Source organism: Paramisgurnus dabryanus, chromosome 4 (assembly GCF_030506205.2).
Source record: "Paramisgurnus dabryanus chromosome 4, PD_genome_1.1, whole genome shotgun sequence".
Taxonomy (NCBI): domain Eukaryota; kingdom Metazoa; phylum Chordata; class Actinopteri; order Cypriniformes; family Cobitidae; genus Paramisgurnus; species Paramisgurnus dabryanus.
This window is the reverse complement of record NC_133340.1, coordinates 42292020-42302640: the sequence shown is the minus strand read 5'-3', so window position 1 is coordinate 42302640 and position 10621 is coordinate 42292020. Positions and strand designations below refer to the sequence as shown.

At 35.5% G+C, this 10621-nt stretch overlaps 1 protein-coding gene and 1 long non-coding RNA gene across 3 annotated transcripts; one reads left to right on the top strand and one right to left on the bottom strand.

Annotated features, from left to right (window-relative positions):
* The first annotated feature begins 201 nt into the window (after nt 1–201).
* primpol (primase and polymerase (DNA-directed)) lies at nt 202–6368 on the top strand. The gene is made up of 14 exons (XM_065254674.1): nt 202–363; nt 652–919; nt 1001–1095; nt 1321–1459; nt 1990–2137; nt 2323–2374; nt 2478–2629; nt 4007–4169; nt 4314–4408; nt 4551–4637; nt 4761–4869; nt 5098–5180; nt 5544–5590; nt 6002–6368. The coding sequence occupies exons 2-14, from the start codon at nt 734–736 to the stop codon at nt 6263–6265; spliced, it is 1620 nt and encodes a 539-aa protein (XP_065110746.1). The 5' UTR covers nt 202–363; nt 652–733; the 3' UTR covers nt 6266–6368.
* Nucleotides 6369–6737: 369 nt separating this feature from the next.
* On the bottom strand, nt 6738–10116 carry LOC135735964 (uncharacterized). Of its 2 annotated transcripts, XR_010527732.2 has the most exons (6): nt 9116–10116; nt 8273–8418; nt 7853–7950; nt 7627–7712; nt 7425–7546; nt 6738–7298 (listed from the first exon to the last, which is right to left on the bottom strand). It is a non-coding gene; the product is annotated as an uncharacterized lncRNA (long non-coding RNA). The 2 variants fall into 2 exon arrangements; XR_010527731.2 differs by having other exon boundaries at nt 8273–10116.
* Between the last annotated feature and the right edge of the window lie 505 nt (nt 10117–10621).

The following is a 10621-nucleotide window of genomic DNA, read 5'->3' as shown; positions in this document are numbered from 1 at the left end:
TGAAAATAGAATTTACTGATTTTAACTGTGGATTATTATTATTAATAATAATAATTGCAAAATTTTGTTGAATGCGTTGGTCTAAAATTGGTTCATTTTGATATTTTGGTCTGAATGCCCTTATTATAGTAGGATCTGCGTCGGGTAGCACATGCGCAACATCCGTTTCTATGACGCGCAAATTCGCGCGTTCCTCAAAAATAGCGACTAGTGAGGTAATGAATGTAATGTTTATACCTAGTGGTGCAAAACTACTTGAAACCGTTAACGCGCTAGATATCAAAGGGATGTAAAAGTAAGCGAGTAAAAATAATTTAAGGCATCAATTCGTGACTGTACATTTGTCCGGCGAGTGTTTTTAAGGTAATATTCTACACAGTGAATGTTTTATTGTTTCCTTTGACAGTTCACATCTGCTGTTGTCACTCCTTGAAAATGTCAGTCTGCCTGTTTGTCTCTGTATAAATATTTGTACAGTATGTTTTTATAACTTACTGCACCCGTACCCTTAAGAGAATACGCGATGATTTCACTATAGTAATCATAGTTTTAACTATGGTATTTGTAAAAAATAAAACAATAATAACCAAAAATGTACCATTGTTTTCACTGTATGAACCATAGTATGAGTTGTACTCTGTTTGCTTACAGGTGACTCTTCTCTTAAGCTGTATACTGTTCTCTGCTGATCACAGAACATGAGTGGGAATTAATCCAAGTACAGTTGTGTAGTATGGCTGGGGTGAAGTGGCAGGACAGACTGAAGTCTCTGGAGCAAAGAGCCTTATCCTTCCAGTCCGCCCCTCTGTGCTGTCCATATAAGCCACGTCTGTCCCGCCCATGGCAGCCATCCTCTGTGTGGAGACTCTTCCCTCGCCAAAGCGCAGCCATTGTTTTCCTTCAGCAGCACATTAAACAAGTACAGACAACAGTTGTTTATCTGTTTAACAAAGTATAACCGGAGCTGTTTGTAAAGTTTTTGGTTCTCTTTATGTGGCAGGATGTGCATATATTTTCACTGGAGAAGGAAGGCAGTGATGCTGGACAAAGAATTTTCCTAGTGACCAGCTACAGTGAACTTTGGCACTATTACAGGTATCTGAGGATGAGGTTGAAATACATTAAAACCTGTTTACATCAATATTGGTTGCATACTTTACATTACCTGTGCTATGGATTTGCTAAATGTTAAGCCTTGTTAATATTCTCAGAACAGTGAATTTGTGTTTAGATGCATTATTCTATGAGTAATGCACTCTAGTAAGTTTGGATAAAAACATCTGCCAAATGCATAAATGTAAATGTCATGTGTCTCCTCAGGACTCACAGACAGTCTCTGATGCACTGCTATGAGGTCATTCTCGATGGGGCCGTCTGCAAACTCTATTTTGACTTGGAGTTTCACAAAGCCTCCAACCTACACCTGGATGGCAAGATGATGGTGGCCAAATTAATTCAGGTAAACGGATGTTGTTAACAATGTTTAAAGTAGACTGATTTATGCTTGTGATTGCTTGACTTGGGTTTAAACTTAATGAATTCAGCAATACATTTATTATGTTACATATTTGTTTTATTTCTACAACCATATGTGAATTTTTATGCTGAGATGTTAAATGAGACTCATTGGTGTGGCTTACATGGTAACATAAAGATTTAATTAATGAAATCTAATCTAATAGACGCAGATTAAAGCAGGGAAAAAGGTCTGGTGGATAGTGCATGTATGTCACTATGTCATGCTTCCTATGACATTTACATGCACGGGATCTATGGTCATTAAATTCCCACCCTGTTCTTTGTAGTTCTGTTCAAAAACAAATGGCTACATAATAAATAATAGAAATAGAAGTTTAGTTTTCCGAGAATTGTTATTCCAGAAAATAGGGAAAAGTGGCAGTTCTAACCTTAAGATGGAATGTTATGGTCATCATAATGGCAAGTGCCAGGCTATGAATAAAACTTTAAGAAAATTTTCTCCTACAACAGTATGTGTGTGAGAAGCTAGAAGAGGTATATGGTCTAAACTGTTCTGCAAAAGACGTCCTTAATCTGGACTCCAGCACCTCTGAGAAGTTCAGCCGCCATCTCATCTTCATGCTCCCCAATGCTGCATTTAAAGACAACTCCCATGCAGGTAAGTTTGTAGCTTGCATTACAGGAGCTGCGTTTTAGATCAAGTTTTCTGCTAGCTTTTTTAACTATTTAAAATATGCATGTTGATTCAAAAACGCATATTTTTGGTACTAAGGTCTGCCAGGTTGGCTGCCAAGACGCTTGTCATGCTTTAAAACACTAATACATGTGTGTGCATGATTACAGGTCAATTTATTCATGCTATCCTACATCCTGCTTTGAACAGCCTTCAGAAAAGGTGAGATGACAATTATCAAGACAGCTGTCATAAGATTGAACCATACAGTCTTGTGTTTATACAGTCATTTTGGTTTTTATTGTCAAACAAATGTTTAAAACAGCAAAGAGGCACTCACAGTTGCAGTCGATTCAGGAGAGAGCAGAGATGATGTGGAATGTTCTGAGGCCAAGAGGAGAAAGTTTGAAAAGAAGGATCTCAGCTTTCTAATAGTGAAGAGTAAAAATGGACCAGAACAACTTTTTGTTGACCTTGGTAAGATTTTATAATCTAATCTTTTGGCAATACATGGTGGTACGCAGCCCATCTTAAAAGAATATTCCTTTTTCTTAAAAGAAAAATCCAGATAATTTACTCATCACCATGTCATCCAAAATGCTGATGTCTTTCTTTGTTCAGTCGAGAAGAAATTGTTTTTTGAGAAAAACATTGCAGGATTTTTCTCATTTTAATGGACTTTAATAGACACCAACAATTAACACTTAAATCAACACGTAACAGTTTTTTTCAACTGAGTTTCAAAGGACTATAAACGATCCCAAACGAGGCATAAGAGTCTTATCTAGCAAAACGATTGTCATTTTTGACAATAAAAATAACAAATATACACTTTTAAAGCACAACTTCTTGTTTAGATCAGGTCGTGGTGCGCCAACGTGACCCTACGCAATACGTCATGACGTCAAGAGGTCACAGAGGACGAACGTGAAACTCCGCCCCAGTGTTTACAAGTGTTGAGAAACAGGACCGTTCCTACGTTGTTGGATGTCAACTGATACTAATTAATGTATTTGTGTCAGTTTATTGTTTAAAATGGTCTGCAAATGTCCGTTTTATATATGTAACACGTGACCTCCCTACGTCACTACGCATTTACGTTAGGTCGCGCTGGACCTGATCTAGACGAGAAGTTGTGCTTTAAAAGTGTATATTTGTTTTTTTTATTGTTAAAAATGACAATCGTTTTGCTAGATAAGACCCTTATGCCTCGTTTGGGATCGTTTAGAGTCCTTTGAAACTCCGTTGAAAAAAACTGTTACGTGTTGAGTTAAGTGTTAATTGTTGGTGTCTATTAAAGTCCATTAAAATTAGAAAAATCCTGCAATGTTTTCCTCAAAAACATAATTTCTTCTCGACTGAACAAAGAAAGACATCAACATTTTGGATGACATGGTGGTGAGTAAATTATCTGGATTTTTCTTTAAAAAAAATGGAATATTCATTTAACAAACAATACATTAATGAAAAGCATATTTATTCGTTCAGATAATGTATACATCTCATTTTAAAAAAGGACCCCTATGACTGGTTTTGTTGTGGTCCAGTGTCATAAATAGGTTAAAATATGTTATGTTGTGTTGTTGAAGTGAAAGACTACGGTTATTGACAATAATGTACAATAATACAATATTTGTTAATGTAAATCATCAATGTAAAATCTGGCTTGGAACAAAATTTATATTTTTTTCTCTCGTTGTTTTAAAAAAAGAATTTGCTTTAAAATAGCTTTTTGTATAGAAACATAGTAAATATTTAATATAAGGTGGGTGAATGTATTAAAACATTTAAAATAAGCGAAATTTAAGATAAAAAAAATTAAGTCCTTGATGTTATGACCATACTCCATTGAAGGTGTCTACACCAAGAACAGGAACTTTCGCCTCTACAAGTCTTCCAAACTGGGGAAGAATGCTGCCTTCACTGTTGCAGAGGATAACGAATATATCACAAAGTCTTCCGGGCAAAACACAGAAGAAGAAAGCATATTTCTAGCTTCTTTGATCACCAACATCAGGTGATGATAACAGTGACTGTCCTACTATTTATTTACACCTAGAATAATGTGTAAACTAGTCACACTGTGATTGAATCTATTATTGTGTTTTTGATCATTCTCTCTGTCTCACACACACTAAAACACTGGCTTTTTTGTCACCAGTTACACAGGACAGAGGATTTTGACGTACAATATGCTTGAGAAGAGTACAGCAGAATCTCCCCATTTGACCCCGCAGAGACAGTCACACAATTCTGGTAATATGAACATCTGTAATACCAAGTTAACATACAGCTAGGCTAGTACAATGTTTAGCAGTGCTGCCATACTGAAATTGCATGAAACACATTTAGCATCTTGAATATGTTGTGCTACTGTATCATTTCGTCCTCCATGTAGACCTGGTGGGTGAACAGCAGCCGTCTCCATTTAAAGATGTGGATGATTTCGTGTTGACGGTCATTTGCAAGGATGGAATTCAAGGACGTAAGCAACAGTAACAAAGAATTTTGCTGATGTTTTTTTTATGCACTGTGCTTTATTTCAAAATATATTGAGACACTAAATGTAAAACATCTAACCTAACAGACGTGTTTTAATATTTAACAGACATTCGACGATGGAACTACTTTGCGTCTGAGCAGCTGCTAGTTTATGATATTGGGAAATTTCGCTGGTGCCAAAATGTGAATCGTTTCCACAAGAGCAACAATATCATGTGAGTGTCCATATTCATAAGTCATTTACACAGTACACAGTGTTTCCCGCATACTTGCAGTTTATTTGTGGTAGCACATCCACTAGGGGGTAAATAATGTGGGTTCAGGTCAGTCATTTTCGGATGCGGAGCTGCATTGCAAAGCTAAAATTTAACATTTCCATACAAAACCCTGTCCGGGAAACCATCCCATTGTGTGTGTGTGGTCTTTTTATTGTTTTTTGTTAGGATTGTGGTGGATCTCAAAGAGGAAGTGTGGTATCAGAGATGCCATGACCCTGATTGCCGGAAACAGAATTACAGATCCTCAAGTATGCCAAATAGAGATAAATAACACCGTATCATACCTTCTTTATCTAAAACCTCATGTTATTCCAGCATCCACAAAGCAATTTATTAAATAAAATTGTCATTTTTCATTCAACATTATTATTTTTGTTTAATGTGTTAAAATTCTAAAAGGTAATTGATGTCCATGTTTATCTTAGATTGTAATCACAGATTTTAAAGTAAACTCAGACGTTCAGACTCAACTTTAGTTTTGTTTGGCATTAGATATGAAAAGTTTGTGGATAATAATATAACATTTTAAAGGGTTCAGATTATATGAAATTACTAGCTGTCAAATCAGATGACTGTACATCTAACCTGATGCAATTTCTCTGCATTTCAAGGCTACTCACTGCCGAAGGAAATCTGCATGAGTCATATACTGATGGAGGTCAGTCAGTCCTCATCTCACATGTCTAATATAAACATATGTACTCCGCTAGAGACACTTGAAATTTACATTAAAGTAATAAATCCGACAAAAATGAAAATTTTGTCATTATTTACTTACCCTCATGCTGTTCAAACCCCCAATGGCTTTCTTAGTTTTTGGAAACCAAAGGACAGATTTTTGTTTTGCCATGTAGAATGCACACTTGTAATTTATATAGCACGTGTCCTGTGGAGTTATTTAAAGACGCTTTGGCGTCTTTTCAAGGCTTAAAGTGGTGGTCACAATGGGGGTTTGACTCACATGTGAGTGAGTAAATAATAATGATATACATTTTTGCATGAACTCACCCTTGAACACGTTATTTTGACTTGACATGTAATGTACAGGTATAATTTTCTTTATCATAAGGATGAAGAGGATCAGGCATACTTAACAGATGAACTGGGCAACATTGAGCTTGCACAGAGCTCTGTAACTGTGACTGCTTCAGCAGCGCAGGTGACGGTGCAGGAGTCATCCCCAGCTGCCTGGGGTAAGGACCTTGAGGATTGGGACGACTCGACCGATGACACGGCTTACCTGGATGCCCTGCAGAAGGTAGAAGAGGCCGCTGAGCAGGAGGTCTCTGATGAACTTCTGCTCCAGGCAGAGACTGACTGTGAATGGTGGTAGTACAGTCTAAAGCAGGGGTGGGGAACCCTGGTCCTGGAGGGCCACTGTCCTGCAGAGTTTTGTTCCAACCCTAATTAAACACTCCTGAAAAATTAGTCTTCAGGTGCACAGCAAAATCACTGGTGTTAAAATAACACCCAGGGTGTCAAATTTAACACTGGAAAAGTGTGTATATGTGTCCACACTACACTGTGTTAATTTAGTCAAAAGTGTAGTGTTAATTTAACAACACTCATTATATGTTAATTTAACACTCAATATTGTTAAATTTTACACTTTGTTCAACACTATTCATTGTTGTTTCCACACTACACTGGTGTTGGCACAGAAATACAGTGTTAAAAATTAACACTCCTAATTTAAGGTCAACACCGGTGTAATGTGAATTCAACAATGTTAAGTGTTAAAAAACTGATTAATAGCCACTTTTGTTGCTAATGGGTTGTTTCTATAAAAGACAAATGACAAGAAATATTGCAAAACCTCTTTTTATTAAAGTACATCACATTTAATATTTACATTGATACACACAACACTTTGCATTTAATACTGCTTATTTAAATACCTCAGCTACAATTAGAAACAGAATACAGTATGGAATAATGAAAGTTATCTTATACCACAGCGCAGTGACATGAAAACCACTTATAAGGTCTTTAATAAATCAAATGAGAGTTAAAAAAAATTAACCACCCTACTCAAAACTTGAACATTAAAATACACTGCAATTACCTTACTGGCAGGCAGAAATGCTTATCCTTCACAATACTAAAGATTTTTCCATAACAAAACAGACATTTCAATTCAAAAGACATTTCATTTTTCTTAAATACGTTCCAACCTGGTATTTAGTTCTGTAGTTGTTTTACTCATGATGTAGTGGAAGGCTGCATCAGTGGTCTTCATCATGGAGGGAATGGCTTTTTGGTCCAGAATGATGCAAAAATTCTGGATGCAACTTCTGTTCCCAACGCAGTGCAGGCAGGGCTGTGCTGATTCATCCCCCCTCAAAGCATGGATTGATGCTCATCACCTAAGTGTTTTAAAAGAGTGTATTTGATGTGTATTTATGAACTTGTATGCATTTACATGGGGTGAACAATGCAAGCAAACTAACTGCTGAATAAATAACTAGAACAAAATACTAAAAAAAACTTACATAGCACAATCAGTAGCTTCAGTTGCACATTGACCCTCTCCAGTCTTTCTTCTTTCTTCCTTTCACAAATGAAGGCAAGAGGTGAATGAGCCAGGGAAGAGCTGCCACATCACTGTCCCGTCCTAGCAAAACAGAATTTAAACACCATGAGTATACAGTTAAACTTTAAAACCGTAAAAGTAGCAAACCCATGTACACTTACCATATTTAAACTCCTGTTGACCAGACAGAGGGTCATCCATATTGTTGTATGTTGGCTATTTTGCAATACATCACCTCAGCATATTTCTGCAGATTTTCAAAGACAAAAAGAGTCAAGAAAATACCAAAAAGGGTGCAGTTTTAACCGTTATTTGAATCAAAATCATCTCAGTATAATAAATCATGTTAGAGACAGTGTACAGTACTAATGTACTGTGTGTACTCACATAACTAGTTGGTAAGCTCTTATCCTCCAAACTGGGTTAAGGAATAACAGTTCCAGAATTCATGGGTATGCCGTATTCAAATATAGTCAGGTAGGGTCCTATCACAAAAATGACAATAAAGACTCTGAAAACTCAACATTCTTTTTATATTAAAAACAGCACTCAAGACAATATGAATCTTCATTTATACATTTTCAAAATAGTAATCAATTTGATTGCTATTTAATATGACATCAATAGCAAAACGATGTATGAGAAGATAATATATTTTTATTAAAGTTGGCAGCAGGTCATGTGAGTTTCTTTCCAGATTAATAATAATAATAATAATATGTACAAAACTACATATACTAAAAAGATTGGTTAACTGTTCATTTATGTCAAATAAAATGATTTATATGTATAAATATATAAACTTACCTTCTGTAATGAATTTATATAAGTATTAGCAGTCGTTTCTCATTGGAAGTCATCCATGTCAGGTCTTCTTTAATAAACTGCCCTAAAAACAGCATCTCGTCTGAATGATTTGAAGCACTGAGTGTGAACTTTCACCAAACTAGCATCTATAATGACAGAAAAAAACAAATGTTTGCCATACACGTTTTACACTATCGTATGTATTTGCCATTTGCATCTGTCTGACATCTAGCGCCACGAAAAGCTTACAACACACAATGCATCCAATCTGTGCATACAAATGATGATATATTTTGAGGTTTTGGTCAAATTAATTGTTGGTTTGGCGATATTTCCCCTGTTTGCATACATCTTAGAAAAACACATGACGATGCGGTTGCGGTTTTCTCCGTGTTTTTCAGTCATTTGAATAATTAACCGATATCCGTGCACTCACGTGCATGTAAACGACCTCGTTAACTCATGGTATCTAGCCTATATGATTACCTTATAACGAGCATCATATGGTGAATAAACGAGCTTTCATTTAACTTAATTTCATACCTTCAATTTGTAGTGCATGTCGCGTTTTATCTTGGTACAATTCTTTCGTTCATATCTCTGTTAATATTATCCTTCTTGGTTTTAAACTTTTAGCTAGCAGTTTAACTTTATACTAAACTAACAAGGGAACAACGTAACACAAGGTAGCTCTGATTAAACGGAACCAAATAACGAACAAAGGGGAAATAAAATGGGAAAAATATCTTATTTAGGTTTTTTGGCATATGGCTGCGTAGAGTCAGACAGAGAAATAACAGTTTAATTTAGCTAAACCATGTGAATATTATGAGACTGATTTACCTGATCTCTTCAGTTCTCCTCTGAAAGAAAATGGCGGTAAAATCCCTGACAGGATATGTTTAGTGGAGGCGTGGCTTGATTTACACCGCTCAGAGTGAAATCTGATAACACCCTTGTTTAACACTGACACTGTTGTGAATATAACACTGGCCTAGCAATGGCAGTGTTATTTTATTACCAGATAGTGTTAAAACAGCATCAACACTGTGTATTTAACACCATCCCTGAAAATTTAACACTGGTGATTTTGCTGTGTGTGTTTGATTAGGGTTGGAACTAAACTCTGCAGGACAGTGCCCCTCCAGGACCCAGGGTTCCCCACTCCTGGTCTAAAGGATGCTGGATAGAGATTTTATGATGAATTGTCACTAGTGCAATATCTAAGGTTTTCTATGAATATATTCATTAAAATATCAATTTCTTTACAAATTGTATGATCAGATAGCTTAAAACTAACTTATTTCGATATATTCTTTTGCTATATAAATTTGCAAGTGTGTATAACTGAACGATTTATATTATTTGAAATTTTTTAGAAAAAATGCAAATTTTAACAATAGATGAGTGAATAAATACCAGTATGACAAATTTCCATTGTATTCTCAAAATGTTCAAGTTCAAATACTTTAATGTTACAACTTTATTCAGATAATTTTTGCTTTATTATTTCTCATAATCTTAGATTTGCACTAAGAAATACAGTGCAGAAGGTTAAAAATGTGTTTCCTCTGATATTCCTGGAGGGGGCAGCATAAGTTTATTCCTCAACAGAGATATTGTTTTTGTAGATTTATATGTTTCAAATGACTTGTCAGGAGTATTTAATGGCAACTGCCACCAAACACGATAATACACTCTTAAGAAAATGTAAATGTGATGATACTGTGTGAAACTTGTCCATAAATATATCCATATCTCTTTGTTAGACTGGAAACACTATTAAAATTAAATGTTAAACATTGCCAATAATAACAATAAAGAAAACATCCATGTCATAAGGAGGCCTGCAGGGAGATGTCATTATTTGTTACAGTGCCAGAATATACAATACTGAAGTGATGTTTAAATCTGACTGTATGGGGACTGTGTAACTATGATGCATGGGTTTTTCAGGGAAGTAAATCTCCTTTAGGGAGCTGGAAAAAGGCAACAGAATAAATCGATCTATAAAAAAAACTAAAACAGCTATTAAGTCAGTTTGACTAAGTACTGGGTGCTGGGACTTGGCTGGAAAGTAATATACATTACACATCTCTCTAAATCTATTTTAGGAAACGAACATTGGATGAAAATTTACAGAAATATAGACTAAAGAAATAACACTGCTTTTGTCACTCGTTTTTAAAATACATACAATTACTGTATAGGGGGATTCATTCAATACCATTAAAACAGACCACCTAAACTAGATTTCTTTTACGATCCAAAGGTACTTTTTTTTTTAAAGATCCCCCACAAAAGTAGTTCATATGACACATGCATCATAATTCAATTATATTTGTCAAG

Coding starts and splice junctions, on each gene's coding strand:
- primpol (XM_065254674.1), top strand. CDS start 734: ATGGCTGGGGTGAAGTGGCAGGACAGACTGAAGTCTCTGGAGCAAAGA. Junction 2,138..2,322: donor TAAAGACAACTCCCATGCAG/GTAAGTTTGTAG, acceptor GCATGATTACAG/GTCAATTTATTCATGCTATC. Junction 5,181..5,543: donor ACAGAATTACAGATCCTCAA/GTATGCCAAATA, acceptor CTGCATTTCAAG/GCTACTCACTGCCGAAGGAA.